The sequence below is a fragment of the Bombina bombina genome, chromosome 4, assembly GCF_027579735.1.
Source record: "Bombina bombina isolate aBomBom1 chromosome 4, aBomBom1.pri, whole genome shotgun sequence".
In the NCBI taxonomy this organism is placed as follows: Eukaryota; Metazoa; Chordata; class Amphibia; order Anura; family Bombinatoridae; genus Bombina; species Bombina bombina.
In genome coordinates, this window is record NC_069502.1 from 748,793,417 (window position 1) to 748,810,452 (window position 17,036).

The 17,036-nt window shown below is 38.1% G+C and overlaps 1 protein-coding gene across 1 annotated transcript in view; it reads left to right on the plus strand.

The window, feature by feature from the left end:
- MOCS3 (molybdenum cofactor synthesis 3) overlaps positions 1 to 17,036 on the plus strand; it is a 95,547-nt gene that overhangs the window by 60,979 nt on the left and 17,532 nt on the right. Inside the window, exons 9-10 of the mRNA XM_053711020.1 lie at positions 1,588 to 1,751; positions 7,008 to 7,055. Of these exons, the coding sequence (XP_053566995.1) occupies positions 1,588 to 1,751; positions 7,008 to 7,055 (212 nt within the window). The remainder of the gene's footprint in view (positions 1 to 1,587; positions 1,752 to 7,007; positions 7,056 to 17,036) is intronic.

The following is a 17,036-nucleotide window of genomic DNA, read 5'->3' on the forward strand; positions in this document are numbered from 1 at the left end:
TTTATCAAGTACTCCTAGATTGGTAAAGCAGGAGGCACAGAACTATCATACAGTTAGACAGAGGAGAGAGATAGACCCAAATGTCCCAAATTCTAGGCACGCAGAAGAGGTGGGCTATGCACCGTGCATAATAAAACTGTGTCCAACATTTACCCTTCGCCTCTACGCCAGAATACCATGTCCTTGCACACAAAAACAGGTAGGATGGTCCTCTGGCCAGTAAATCGTTAGCAGAACACTCAAGACACCAGCGTCACGCACTTATGGGAGCCGGCCGCACTCCTAGGCACAATTGCTCGGTTACTGCTCCATACAAAGTTGGGTCGCGTTCCCACCAGAGAGGGGGAGACCGGTCTCTCCATCTACATTTTTTGGAAAATTAAGGAAGTCTGAATCCCTTTGGTGGATGACTGAGGTGGGGGAATTTTACGCAGTTTTCTGCAGCTCTCGCTTCGTATTTACCCCCTCCTCCAATCCGGACCTAGACGGAAACTGAGGGGACAACAAGGCATCGACATTGCTTGCTGTTCTGTGGTATCACTCACGTCTGGTATTCTTTCAGCCACCGCCATGCTATGTAATGTATTGCAGGCCAGGCTATCTCTCGATTGTGATGCAGTAAGGATCCTGTCAGTTCCCTCAGAGAATCTCCTCTAATAATCTGCCATCAGGACCCGGAAAATAGCTTTCACATTCTCCATAGCTAAGATAGATATTCACGCAGCCAGGATATGGCTTTTGGCCTCAATGCTGGGCTGGTCAGGTGGCGCGGCCTTCCTCTGTCTGCAACTCTCAACCTCGTGGTTGGAGATTATTGGTCTCATTAGAAAAGTTGCGCTGAGCAGTTCAAATGATGTAGGGAGTGAGGTGCTTTGAAGTACAAAAGCTATGGGAAAGTTTATATTAATTTAGCATTTTCGACAGAGCTCTGCTGAAACATGTCCGCTCTCACCGGCTGCTAGCTCCGCCCCCCAATATTTCCTTTTTTAACGTTGTGCGAATACGTGTTTGAACAGATGTAAATGCAGCATGTTTCCATCAGGATAGATCTGTGGTGTATTGTTTCTCAAGCGCAGTTCTCAAGTACCCCCAACAGGTCAGGTTTTCATTATAGCAGAACCAGTCCACAGGTGACATAATCAGTTGATGGGTGGCAGCAGGTTAGTAACTTGTGCACTGGTTCAGCTATAATGAGAATCTGGCTTGTTGGAGTTACTTGAGGACCCCGGTTAAGAAACACCAGTGTACATAATTTCTTATTTTTCTGTTCATTTCAAATGTGATTTTTTTTCCCCAAAAACATTTTATTAGTAATATGAAAAAAATGGAGATTCATTTCACCAAAAAAAAAAAAAGGTTTAGGTTATTTTTTGTCTGTTTCCCTGGGTTTGTTATGAAACTTCAGTCCGTTGATACAGCTGAAAAATGACAAAATAATAAACATTTTTTCCCTCTAATCCTCTTTTTTTTTTCAGAAAGCAGCAGTACACAATCTTATATTATGCCTAGCAGAATAGAATTTACATTTAATGTGTTGTATCTGTACCAACTGATTTTATTGTGCAGATCCTTAACAGTTTTTCTCAGCATCTTATGATGGTATCATGCTGATGTATGATGCACTGGATGGGCGATTCCGCAATATAAAGATTCGAACTAAAAAAGCCGACTGTGCGGCATGTAGTATTAATTCAGACGCTGTTATTCTTAAAGACTACGAAACATTTTGTGGCTCATCTGCTTCAGATAAGGTCAGCAATTGTATATTCAAGGTATATGAAATAGTAAACGCATGCTAGACAGAATGATGTATTCAAAGGAAAGATTAGCCTGAGAATAATATGTAAATGTTTTTTTTTTTTAAATGATATACGTTTAAATATTAAAGATATAAGTGTAATGGTTTAGTTTCCATAAAGTACTTCAATGTATTGTGCGTCACCATGTTTGAACCTGATTACCTATGTTTTCTCCTTATCTGTCTCTTCTGCTGAGGACAAGTTGAGAAAAAATATAAAACAGGTCAATAAAATTAACTGTGTAAACAAGGCTGTATGGAATATAACGGCTAGATTTAGAGTTTTGTCGGTAACGACCCGCGTAGCTAACGCTGGCTTTTTTCTGGCCGCACCTTTAAAATAACTCTGGTATTGAGTGTCCACAGAATGGCTGCGTTAAGCTCCAAAAAAGGAGTGTAGAGCATATTTAACACAACTTCAACTCTCGATACCAGAGTTGCTTACAGACGCGGCCAGCCTCAAAAACGTGCTCGTGCACGATTCCCCCATAGGAAACAATGGGGCTGTTTGAGCTGAAAAAAAACCTAACACCTGCAAAAAAGCCGCGTTCAGCTCCTAACGCAGCCCCATTGTTGTCTATGGGGAAACACTTCCTACGTCTGCACCTAACACCCTAACATGTACCCCGAGTCTAAACACCCCTAACCTTACACTTATTAACCCCTATTCTGCCGCCCCCGCTATCGCTGACCCCTGCATATTATTTTTAACCCCTAATCTGCCGCTCCGTAAACCGCCGCTACTTACATTATCCCTATGTACCCCTAATCTGCTGCCCCTAACACCGCCGACCCCTATATTATATTTATTAACCCCTAATCTGCCCCCCACAACGTCGCCTCCACCTGCCTACACTTATTAACCCCTAATCTGCCGACCGGACCGCACCGCACCGCTATTATAATAAAGTTATTAACCCCTAATCCGCCTCACTAACCCTATAATAAATAGTATTAACCCCTAATCTGCCCTCCCTAACATCGCCGACACCTAACTTCAAACATTAACCCCTAATCTGCCGACTGGAGCTCACCGCTATTCTAATAAATGTATTAACCCCTAAAGCTAAGTCTAACACTAACACCCCCCAAACTTAAATATAATTTTAATCTAACAAAATTAATTAACTCTTATTAAATAAATTATTCCTATTTAAAGCTAAATACTTACCTGTAAAATAAATCCTAATATAGCTACAATATAAATTATAATTATATTATAGCTATTTTAGGATTAATATTTATTTTACAGGTAACTTTGTATTTATTTTAACCAGGTACAATAGCTATTAAATAGTTAAGAACTATTTAATAGCTAAAATAGTTAAAATAATTACAAAATTACCTGTAAAATAAATCCTAACCGAAGTTACAATTAAACCTAACACTACACTATCAATAAATAAATTAAATAAAATACCTACAATTACCTACAATTAAACCTAACACTACACTATCAATAAATTAATTAAATACAATACCTACAAATAACTACAATGAAATAAACTAACTAAAGTACAAAAAATAAAAAAGAACTAAGTTACAAAAAATAAAAAAATATTTACAAACATAAGAAAAATATTACAACAATTTTAAACTAATTACACCTACTCTAAGCCCCCTAATAAAATAACAAAGCCCCCCAAAATAAAAAAAAATGCCCTACCCTATTCTAAATTACTAAAGTTCAAAGCTCTTTTACCTTACCAGCCCTGAACAGGGCCCTTTGCGGGGCATGCCCCAAGAAATTCAGCTCTTTTGCCTGTAAAAAAACACATACAATACCCCCCCCCCAACATTACAACCCACCACCCACATACCCCTAATCTAACCCAAACCCCCCTTAAATAAACCTAACACTAAGCCCCTGAAGATCTTCCTACTTTATCTTCACCATACCAGGCATCACCGATCCGTCCTGGCTCCGATATCTTCATCTAAACCCAAGCGGGGGCTAGACATCCATCATCCGACGGCTGAAGAAGTCCAGAAGAGGCTCCAAAGTCTTCATCCTATCCGGGAAGAAGAGTAGATCCGGACCAGCAACCATCTTCTTCCAAGCGGCATCTTCTATCTTCATCCGATGAGGACCGGCTCCATCTTGAAGACCTCCACTGCGGACCCATCTTCTTCCGACGACGATTTCCCGACGAATGACGGTTCCTTTAAGGGACGTCATCCAAGATGGCGTCCCTCGAATTCCGATTGGCTGATAGGATTCTATCAGCCAATCGGAATTAAGGTAGGAAAATTCTGATTGGCTGATGGAATCAGCCAATCAGAATCAAGTTAAATCCGATTGGCTGATCCGATCAGCCAATCAGATTGAGCTCGCATTCTATTGGCTGATCGGAACAGCCAATAGAATGCGAGCTCAATCTGATTGGCTGATTGAATCAGCCAATCGGATTTAACTTGATTCTGATTGGCTGATAGAATCCTATCGGAATTCGAGGGACGCCATCTTGGATGACGTCCCTTAAAGGAACCGTCATTCGTCGGGAAGTCGTCGGAAGAAGAAGATGGGTCTGCGGTGGAGGTCTTCAAGATGGAGCCGGTCCTCATCGGATGAAGATAGAAGATGCCGCTTGGAAGAAGATGGTTGCTGGTCCGGATCTACTCTTCTTCCCGGATAGGATGAAGACTTTGGAGCCTCTTCTGGACTTCTTCAGCCGTTGGATGATGGATGTCTAGCCCCCGCTTGGGCTTAGATGAAGATATCGGAGCCAGGACGGATCGGTGATACCTGGTATGGTGAAGATAAGGTAGGAAGATCTTCAGGGGCTTAGTGTTAGGTTTATTTAAGGGGGGTTTGGGTTAGATTAGGGGTATGTGGGTGGTGGGTTGTACTGTTGGGGGGGGGTATTGTATGTGTTTTTTTACAGGCAAAAGAGCTGAATTTCTTGGGGCATGCCCCGCAAAGGGCCCTGTTCAGGGTTGGTAAGGTAAAAGAGCTTTGAACTTTAGTAATTTAGAATAGGGTAGGGCATTTTTTTATTTTGGGGGGCTTTGTTATTTTATTAGGGGGCTTAGAGTAGGTGTAATTAGTTTAAAATTGTTGTAATATTTTTCTTATGTTTGTAAATATTTTTTTATTTTTTGTAACTTAGTTCTTTTTTATTTTTTGTACTTTAGTTAGTTTATTTCATTGTAGTTATTTGTAGGTATTGTATTTAATTAATGTATTGATAGTGTAGTGTTAGGTTTAATTGTAACTTAGGTTAGGATTTATTTTACAGGTAATTTTGTAATTATTTTAACTATTTTAGCTATTAAATAGTTCTTAACTATTTAATAGCTATTGTACCTGGTTAAAATAAATACAAAGTTACCTGTAAAATAAATATAAATCCTAAAATAGCTATAATATAATTATAATTTATATTGTAGCTATATTAGGATTTATTTTACAGGTAAGTATTTAGCTTTAAATAGGAATAATTTATTTAATAAGAGTTAATTTATTTCGTTAGATTTAAATTATATTTAACTTAGGGGGGTGTTAGTGTTAGGGTTAGACTTAGCTTTAGGGGTTAATACATTTATTAGAATAGCGGCGAGATTCGGTCGGCAGATTAGGGGTTAATAATTGAAGTTAGGTGTCGGCGATGTTAGGGAGGGCAGATTAGGGATTAATAAATATAATATAGGGGTCGGCGGTGTTAGGGGCAGCAGATTAGGGGTACATAGCTATAATGTAGGTGGCGGCTCTTTGCGGTCGGCAGATTAGGGGTTAATTATTGTAGGTAGCTGGCGGCGACGTTGTGGGGGGCAGATTAGGGGTTAATAAATATAATATAGGGGTCGGCGGTGTTAGGGGCAGCAGATTAGGGGTACATAAGTATAACGTAGGTGGCGGTCGGCAGATTAGGGGTTAAAAAATTTAATCGAGTGTCGGCGATGTGGGGGGGGGCCTCGGTTTAGGGGTACATAGGTAGTTTATGGGTGTTAGTGTACTTTAGAGCACAGTAGTTAAGAGCTTTATGAACCGGCGTTAGCCCAGAAAGCTCTTAACTACTGACTTTTTTCTGCGGCTGGAGTTTTGTCATTAGAATTCTAACGCTCACTTCAGCCACGACTCTAAATACCGGAGTTAGAAAGATCCCATTGAAAAGATAGGATACGCAATTTACGTAAGGGGATCTGCGGTATGGAAAAGTCGCGGCTGAAAAGTGAGCGTTAGACCCTTTTTTGACTGACTCCAAATACCGGCGGTAGCCTAAAACCAGCGTTAGGAGCCTCTAACGCTGGTTTTCACGGCTACCGCCAAACTCCAAATCTAGGCCTAAGATTGGTAAAGGGACAGTAAACACCTTGAGATTGTTATATAAAATGCTTATTACTTCATAATGAAACTACTTTGCAAAATATTTTCATTGTTTACTTTGCCCCCTTTTCATGTAATTTAGCTCTGAAAATTGAGCAATTTCCAATACTCGAACCTGAATTGCACCCTGTGGACTTACTCTGCTAGATATCTGTCCCTAATTAGCTTTATCTGATAACTACAAATAAATGTATTTTATGCTTACTTAATGACAGTGTTGTCTGCTGACTAAAGCCCAGATTGGTTCCTCCAAATAAAGCAAATATTGAAATATAATTGCAGAAAAAAGTATGTAATATTGCTTTAAATCATTATGTGGTCGATTTATCAAATTTATCTCGTCCGACCAGGGAGATTGACAGCTCCTGCCCGTGCGTGATTGGCTTGGCGCGGGTAAGGGGCGGGATTGCACGTGAGCACAAAATAGCTCTCGTGTGAAATCCTGAATTGTGCCAGGGGAATTTAGCCCGCCAGAGGTGTATATGCGTCCCTGTCCGCTGCAGCTTGATAAATCGACCCTTGTTACTTGGCTAATATGTTATTCTGTAGAAACACAACAGCATGTCTTGTAATTACATGGTGTTTACTGTCCCTTTAAAATAACTATGCAACATGGTTTCTACACAGTCTTGTTCAACTTTTTGTTCCCTGTTTTATATCTGTACCTAATTATCTTTAGCAGGAAAGATAGATGAGGGAAAACCTACCATTACTTTATAGTAGCTGGAGTGGAAATGAGAAAACTAACGATTTTCAAACTTAAATTATATGAAAATAAATAATGGAAGTATATTAAAAACTACATATGATTTAAACACTTTATATTACAAGCATGTTTTCTTCCTTGTTTTTCTGTTCTTTATTTTTCTGTACATTTTTCAGTGTAGAAGTCTGAATTTATTATCGAGTGAAGAAAGAATATCTGTACAGGTAAGAAACAGTCAAAGTAGGTTAAAAAATGAATCACAGTTTTGAAAGAAACTAGTTTTAGCTTTCATCATGATATGCATGTCAGAGTGAGGCAGGTTTATTAAAGGGACATTTAAAGTAATTTTTATATGCATAGTATATGCCAACAATGAAACACTGCATTGAAAAATACCTGCATACAAATGAAATATTTTATAAGCATTTAATACTCCGCTACCAAAATTGTAATTGTGCTGTAGTTCAGGGACACACCCTTTAAAAATTATTAAGAGTTGTTTATCTTATCTCTAGTTAGGGATAGATATTATTGAGCTGCCGCACCGATTAAGCAATGATTGTGCATCATGTTGCAAGGTCAAGGTTCTGTAGTCCACAGGATACACTCTAGCCTTTCAGTGAAAATTAAATGAAGTAAAGTACATAATCAGTGTATACTGATATTGTTTTAATATACATAAACATTTTATGCTGAATTATCCCTTTAAAGGGACAGTCTAGTCCAAAATAAACCTTCATGATTCAGATAGAGAATGTCTTTTTAAACAATTTTTACTTTTATCACCAATTTTGCTTTGTTCTCTTGGTATTCTTAGTTGAAAGCTAAACCTAGGTAGGCTCGTATGCTAGTTTCTAAACCCGTAAAGGCCGCCTCTTCTCTCATTGCATTTTGACATTTTTTCACCACTAGAGGGTGTTAGTTCATGTGTGTCATATAGATAACACTGTGCTTACGCACATGGAGTTCAGGTGAGCCAGCTCTGATTGGCTAAAATGGATGTCTGTCAAAAGAACTGAAATAAGGGGGCAGTTTGCAGAGGCTTAGATACAAGGTATTCACAGAGGTAAAAAGTGTATTTATATAACTGTGTTGGTTATGCAAAACTAGGGAATGGGTAATAAAGGGATTATCTATCTTTTTAAACAATACAAATTCTGGTGTAGACTATCCCTTTAAGCGTGGATGACAACATCATCTGAGGGGAGCGGTGCTTACGAGGAGGCCAAGTGTACCTGTATCACCGGGGGAATAATGTCGCCAGCCCCAGAGACCTAGAAGTGTTGGGCTGCAATTAGAAGCACGGAAGAGTACATTTTCAAACACCTTAATCTCAGCTCCCTTAAAGGGACAGTCTTGTCAAAATTAAACTTTCATGATTCAGATAGGACATGCAATTTAAAACAACTTTCCCATTTACTTTTATCATCAAATTTGCTTTGCTCTCTTGGTATTTTTTGTGGAAACTAAACCTAAGAAGGCTCATATACTAATTTCTAACTGCCTCAGTGCATTTTGACAGTTTTTGAAAGTTATACACTGCTAGTTCATGTGTGTCATATAGATAACATTGTGCTAACTCCCATGGAGTTATTTAAAAGTCAGCACTGATTGGTTAAAATGCATGTCTGTCAAAAGAACTGAGGTAAGAGGGCAGTCTACAGAGGCTTAGAAACAAGGTAATCACAGAGGTAAAAAGTGTATTAACATAACTGTGTTGGTTATGCAAAACTGGGGAATGGGTAATAAATGGATTATCTATCTTTTAAAACAATAACAATTCTGGAGTAGACTGTCCCTTTAAGCCCTAGAAACCCCCAATACCACTGTTTAAAGGGCAGCTGCCTGTTATTACAAATGATGTGTTTTATATGGGCATATAAGTTAAAGCATAAAAAAAAATAATATGCCATCAAAAAGGCCTTGAGACCCCAATGGCCCCTATAGTGTTGTCTCCAGGACTTATTTAATGGGCACACCACCTGACCATCTGGCTAAAATTTCAATAATTGAATCAATTTTTGTTCAATTATGCAATTATTTTGTGCTTTGTATATAAAATAAAAATTATATATATATATATATATATATATATATACACATATTTATGTTGGGTCTCTATCCACTTATAATAGGCCGTCAAAAAGGTGTAGAGACCGCCAAGACCCTTTGTTTTAAAGCCTAGAAGCCCTTGTTTAAAATAAGACCCCTATATACGTTTTAATAGCCAGGTAATCATTGTGGTAATAGTGATACCTGGTGTGAATTAATGTGCATTTATTTTAGTAGAGGCTTATGGGAGTCCTATGTGCACATCAAAGGTATATAACTTTAACTAAAGACCCTTATTAATATCAGGATAACCCCTTCTTCTGTTTAGAAAAAAAACTAAACAAATGCACACAATAAACCTTGCTTATTGCAATGTTAATGAAAATATACATCCCCCCCCCCACACACATTTTGATGTATAGTTCTTACATGTCATGATATATACATAAAATAATGGTATTGTTTGAATATTCTGGGTCTGATTGATGGATATATATATATATATATATATATATATATGTTATAACACAAGCACTCACTGGACTTGATACAGGTGAAATAAAAAGTGTTTTATTCCATATAAACAAGTGACGTTTCGGGGGTGTTCACCCCTTGATCAGACCAACCAAGCGCGTGCAATTTCTGACCGAGGATTGGATTCTGATTGGCTGATCATTTGAAGAAGGTAGCTACATAACGGTGGGGGGAGTTAGGCTGTCATATTAACATCATATTCTAGAAGTTATCGACGATGATTACTAGGAGATGGAAGTAGGTAAGACAAAAGGGGTACGGTGCAGGCGAATCTTCGTTTTTTTATTTTTAAATATCGGATACTGTTATATCGAGTGTTGACTGTCCCTTTAATTGTGAGCAGCATCTAAACTCTAAAACAGCACAGGGTTGAAAGTGGCTCAGAAGTTAACGGTTACATTTTGAGCCTACTGTCTCTTTAAGCTAGGCTGAGCTGAGTGGTTTTAATGATTATATAGCTGCTGTGACTTTCAGCTGATTTTGATTGTATTATATATTTGTGTAATGGTGTTGCAGGGAACAGGCATCTAATGTGAGGCATACGCCTGCCATACAGGGGTTTCTGCTGGTATATGGAGGTCTTTGTGGGCACTCACAAAGTTAAACAGCTTTATTATGTAAAGTTTTAGGGTTTTCCTCACCCTCAGACATCAACAAAAATCAATTGAATACAAACATTTATACATACCCCATCCTGAACACGACAACTGCATAACTGGGTGTCAAAACAATGTTCACCCAGTGCTACTATGCAAGTGCTGGGGGTAACCATAGCAACCATGAGGTGTGCAATATTAAAAAAACAAAATGCAAATCACAACATTCTAGACCACTAATTCATGTACAGTCACAAACCCTTTATTTGTTTATAAAGTTAACACAGCTTTAATACTCTTCAAAATTACTTTGCTCTATCATGATTTGTTAATTCTCTCTACATATAGTCTCAGAGGAAGCAATTACAATCTGAATTTGTATTCAGTCCTCATGGGACTAAGGTATTTAGACTGAAAATCTAGTTAATTTCTCTTTGCAGAAGCATTTTCAACCTTTGCCACCCTTAGCTATAGGATCGAGAATCCTATGCAAAAGATCCTTAAAGGGACATGGATAGAGAATGCCATTTTGGACAACTTTCTAGTTTAATTCTATTATCAAATTTTCTTTATTCTTTTTGTTTCTTTTTTGAAAAGCATGAATTTAATCTCAGGAGCATGCATGTGTCTAGAGCACTATATGGCAGCAGTTTTACAAGAATGTTATTCATTTGCAGGAGCACTAGATGGCAGCACTATTTCCTGCCAAGTAGTGCTCCACACTCCTACCTAGGTATCTCTTCAACAAAGAATACCATAGGAACAAAGAAAATTTGATAATAGAAGTAAATTGGAAACTTTTAAAAAATTGTATGCTCTGTCTGAATCACAAAAAAATAAATACAATGTTGAGTTTCATATCCCTTTAACAGAATGTTTTGCTTCCTGAGAATGCCATGCTACCATCTTTTCAGAGAAGCCTTCCCATAACACCGCTCTGTTGTTGCTCTTCGTCAGGAGGTTTTGCCCACATAAGACTGGACGCATGGACAGTGTAACAAATAATTAATTTTGTTGTACAGGCTACTTTGTACTTAAAAGTAAAAGTTTTTTTTGTTTCATGATGGACAAAATATTGATTAACACTTAAGTTATGCAATTAATTCCTTTGTCACAGCCTGATTTTAGTGCATTCAGACATGCTTTGTTAATAAAATATTTCTGAGGATACACACACACCTGCCTGGTATTCCTTGTGTGTGGAGCAATGGGCCTGTCAGAGTGTACAGTGCAAGCATGTTGGGTCTTGGCCTACCACCAGGCTGCGCCTTAGCTGTTGAATAACCAGGGTCTTCTAGGGAATATCCTCCAAGTAATAAAGCGCACCTTCTCAATAACGTTCCAAACCAGTGTGTAAAATCCAACTTCTTTATTTTTAACTTTAAAATCATCACAGGTAAAACCAAAAAACGGGTGTTATCAGGGCATCTTTTAGGGAATATCCCATCTTGTAACCTGTACAGGATAGTCCACTGCTAAGGGGGAATGTTTCATCTGTTAATCCCTTTTTTCATTTAATTCTGTTCCTTAAAGTGACAGTAAGTGATCCATTATACAGAATCACATTATATATACTTTATGTATTTTAATACTATACATAGCTTTTAATAATTCTAATCTGGTTTACAAAGTTTACCTTTTACTTAAAATCTTCCTTCTGGTTCTTATCCTTCTATCCTAGAGTGGGTGGTTATGCTACACTGACAGCATACACTCTCTCCTCTTGGTGCAACGCACGCTCACACAGATGCTTCAATATGCGATTGCGCAGCATCACTCACTGTCACTGGACAGAGAAATGTAAACAGTTGATCACTATAAGAATATTATTTCAAAGTTAAATAACTAATATAAAAAAAAAACTCAGGAAAAATATAGCAATGCAGCCACTGCAAAAATGTACAGTTCATGCTCTGTATTGTGCACAGTAACGATTGTCAAGACAACAATATCACTCATCTGTGAATATGCACCACTTGTGTCTTAGGGTAGAAGAACACTTAAAGGGATAGAAAAGTCAAAATTGAAACGTGGCTTGTACTGACACAAATGAAGTCTTCACAGACACAATACAAACCACTGCTAACTCTCTGAGCACAAGACATCATAGCATATGTGTGAATGCCACTGAAAAACAGTAATAACTTTAACGCTTCTATTTAACATTGAAATGTGCCCATGCACATTTCAGTTTTGACCTTTCTATACCTTTGAATTTCAAAATTGCGGCCAGTGTAAAGATGCAAAGCTTCACTAACCAGAACTTTTGAAGGGTTAAAAGAAGAGAATAGTTTTGAATAGAGCTGCAGGCTCAGGTGGAAAACCTTTAGCATGATGAGTAGCAACCTTGATACTGTAGTTGTACCCAGCAGTTTCATGTCCCTTTAAAAATTGCAGCTGTTGGCTCTGTTAAATAGAGCAGCGCTAAAGGTAATTAATTTACTATTAAAAAACAATTAACTTTTTTTTTTAACCTTTCTCTTTATTCCCCCCACATAGTCTAGTCTACAACAGTGTTTCTCAAACGTGGTCCTCAAATACCCCCAACAAACCAGGTTTTCATTATAGTTGAACAGGTGCAGTAATCAGCTGATCAGTAACCATGGTTATTAACCTGCTCTCACTCATCAGCTTTTTATTCCACATGTGCACTGGTTCAGCTGTAATGAAAACCTGGCCTGTTATGGGTACTCGATGACCGCGGTTTAGAAACAACGGTTACAGCACACTTCTGTGTCTGCCTGACTTTTTAATTTTATTTTTGTAGTTGGATTAAAGCAGGTAGATATTTAAGCTATTTATTAAAAAGCTTTTGCAATTAATTTTATACCACCACCTTTTGGCCGTCTTTAATAGCATTAGATATCGACAGCTTAATTATGCATATGCACTAGTCTAATGCACATGACTGCACCCAAGCACAATAGCTTACTACCTTATCCGGCATCTGAAAAGTTGAATTGGCTAAGGTAAAATGTTATTCCACAATGAAACTAAGCAGTATTTGTATGGAACAAAAATATATAAAACACCATAGAGAGTGCCACAAAAATATTCATATATACAGTAATTTCTTCTTTATTACAGCATACAGCACTGACAAGGCCAGTATTTTTGTCAAAATTAAATTAGACTTACCCTTAATGTGCTATGTTAATAGACAAACTTCAAAGATTTGGTAATTTTGCTATTTCTGTAAACATATTAATGAGGTTTCAATTTTTTTTTTACCTGCATAATAAACAATAAAAATAAAATATTTGTGTAATCGTGTGTGTGTATATATATATATATATATATATATATATATATATATATATATATATAAATATATATATATTTTTTTTTTATATATATATATATATATATATATATAAAAAACTCCACTGAGTGAGTCCACCCTCCTGGAACAACTGCCTGGGTGCAAATATGTAGAAAATATGAAGCAAAAGAATGCACTCTCATGACTTCCAATCCAAATGTCAAGGGTTTATTGACGTTTCGGGGATTAACACATCCCCTTCATCAGAATAAAAAATTGTGTATAACACCACTCTCAAATAGTGTGTACAGTGATACACATTAATTCAAACCTGCTGTGAACAATCATACCTCCTTGTGTTCGCCAGTGCAACGCACGCCATGCATTCCACTAGACTGGAAGTGAGCTCACTTCCGGTAACGGGTGCAAAAAACAATAATAAACAAACTGCAATGTATACATGATCAAACTAAGAGCAAAATTAGAGGAAAGTTCCTCCGTTTATCATGTATTGACTGGGGGACACACTATTATAAGGATGAGATGCAAATATAAACAAAAATACTTAGATTGTGGCACTTCACTCCAGACCTGTTATTACTACAGGGAGTGCAGAATTATTAGGCAAATGAGTATTTTGACCACATCATCCTCTTTATGCATGTTGTCTTACTCTAAGCTGTATAGGCTCGAAAGCCTACTACCAATTAAGCATATTAGGTGATGTGCATCTCTGTAATGAGAAGGGGTGTGGTCTAATGACATCAACACCCTATATCAGGTGTGCATAATTATTAGGCAACTTCCTTTCCTTTGGCAAAATGGGTCAAAAGAAGGACTTGACAGGCTCAGAAAAGTCAAAAATAGTGAGATATCTTGCAGAGGGATGCAGCACTCTTAAAATTGCAAAGCTTCTGAAGCGTGATCATCGAACAATCAAGCGTTTCATTCAAAATAGTCAACAGGGTCGCAAGAAGCGTGTGGAAAAACCAAGGCGCAAAATAACTGCCCATGAACTTAGAAAAGTCAAGCGTGCAGCTGCCAAGATGCCACTTGCCACCAGTTTGGCCATATTTCAGAGCTGCAACATCACTGGAGTGCCCAAAAGCACAAGGTGTGCAATACAAGACACACAAGCTGAAACGTCAAGACTGGGCCAAGAAATATCTCAAGACTGATTTTTCTAAGGTTTTATGGAATGATGAAATAGGAGTGAGTCTTGATGGGCCAGATGGATGGGCCCGTGGCTGGATTGGTAAAGGGCAGAGAGCTCCAGTCCAACTCAGACGCCAGCAAGGTGGAGGTGGAGTACTGGTTTGGGCTGGTATCATCAAAGATGAGCTTGTGGGGCCTTTTCGGGTTGAGGATGGAGTCAAGCTCAACTCCCAGTCCTACTGCCAGTTTCTGGAAGACACCTTCTTCAAGCAGTGGTACAGGAAGAAGTCTGCATCCTTCAAGAAAAACATGATTTTCATGCAGGACAATGCTCCATCACACGCGTCCAAGTACTCCACAGCGTGGCTGGCAAGAAAGGGTATAAAAGAAGAAAATCTAATGACATGGCCTCCTTGTTCACCTGATCTGAACCCCATTGAGAACCTGTGGTCCATCATCAAATGTGAGATTTACAAGGAGGGAAAACAGTACACCTCTCTGAACAGTGTCTGGGAGGCTGTGGTTGCTGCTGCACGCAATGTTGATGGTGAACAGATCAAAACACTGACAGAATCCATGGTTGGCAGGCTTTTGAGTGTCCTTGCAAAGAAAGGTGGCTATATTGGTCACTGATTTGTTTTTGTTTTGTTTTTGAATGTCAGAAATGTATATTTGTGAATGTTGAGATGTTATATTGGTTTCACTGGTAAAAATAAATAATTGAAATGGGTATATATTTGTTTTTTGTTAAGTTGCCTAATAATTATGCACAGTAATAGTCACCTGCACACACAGATATCCCCCTAAAATAGCTATAACTAAAAACAAACTAAAAACTACTTCCAAAACTATTCAGCTTTGATATTAATGAGTTTTTTGGGTTCATTGAGAACATGGTTGTTGTTCAATAATAAAATGAATCCTCAAAAATACAACTTGCCTAATAATTCTGCACTCCCTGTACTATAATAGGTTACCATTGTAACGGCATAAATAAATGTTAGCGGCTGCTGCTAGGGATCAATGTAATTTAGTGAATATTGTATACACACTTAGGGCTCGATTTATCAAACATATTCTCCTTAATTTGCGCCTTAATTCACGCCGTCGTAATATATCTCCTATTTATCATTAAGAAATACTCCTAAAAATGTGCAAATACGACTGCAAAATTCTCGCCCTTCAATGTCCCTCGCCTAGGCGCACATTTGCGCAAATTAAAGCTTTAAAACGCCCTTTTCAGGGTGTATATTCAAGAATACGACCTATTTCTCTCCAAAATAGATATTTATCATTATTTTGCGCCATTGGAGAGCCTAAAGTTCTCCTCCTAATACGACTACTAATGTTCTCCATGAAGAGATAGGAGAACATCTAATTTACTCCATATTTTCAGCGCAAGAAGATGGATTATTTCCTTATTTTGTCTGCAATTTCTTTAGCAAGGGGCCATGAAAATCGAAGAAATGAACAGATTTTGCCAATACGTAGACGGCAAAGAGTTCCACGAGTTTTTCTACCTCGTTGTGGACTACAGGCATTATCTGATTATCAGATAAAAAAAAGATTTCGCCCTAAACAGGGAGAGCATACAAAATCTATATGTTCTAATACAGAATGATCTAGAGCCACAGACTAGAAGAACAAGGGCAATACCTGGAATGCTCAAGTTATTGGCAGTTTTGCATTTCCTAGCCACGGGCTCTTTTCAGGCTGTGTCCAGTGCAGTGGTTGGCATGAGTCAGCCTTCTTTTTGTAGACATTTGAGGACTGTGTTAAAAGCGATTTTGAAGCATCTAAATAAATTTATATATGTGCCAAGGAATGTACATGAATGGCACCAAGTAAAATCTGGTTTTTATCAAGTTGCCGGCATTCCAAATGTCCTAGGTGCAATTGATTGCACACATATTGCAATTAGACCACCAGCTTTAAGGGAGGAGCAATATCGAAATCGGAAACACTTCCACTCTCTCAATGTTCAAGCAGTATGTGACTCTAACCTTCGGTTTTGGGCAGTAAGATCAGGTTTTCCAGGGTCATGCCACGATTATCACATATTAAAGCAGTCTGCTTTATTTGCAGCATTTGAACGTGGAGAGATGCCACACGGTTGGCTATTAGGTGAATATTAAAATTTTTATATTTATTTATAAAATGTCATATTTTAACCTCATAAACCTGTTGTTACATGTCGCTAATTTGTAATTCTTATATTTTTGAAGGTGACAGCGGGTACCCCTGTAGGCCTTGGCTCTTGACACCTGTACCAATACCTCATACACGATCAGAAATCAAGTTCAACGAATCTCACAGGTCGACAAGGAGTGCTATTGAGCGTACATTCGGGGTACTGAAAATGAGATTTCGGGTGTTGGACCGTTCTGGTGGTGATCTACAATATTCCCCAGAGAAATGTAATGACATAATTCTGGTGTCATGCATAATGCACAATATTGCTATTTCCCAACTAAATATAGATGAGGTGTGTCTGGAGGATGTTCCAGAAGATGTTTATGTTCCTCATGAAATTGTCACAAGACATACCACAAGAGCTGGAGTGGAGAATCGTCTTGAAATTATTGAACGATTTTTTAGATGTAAGT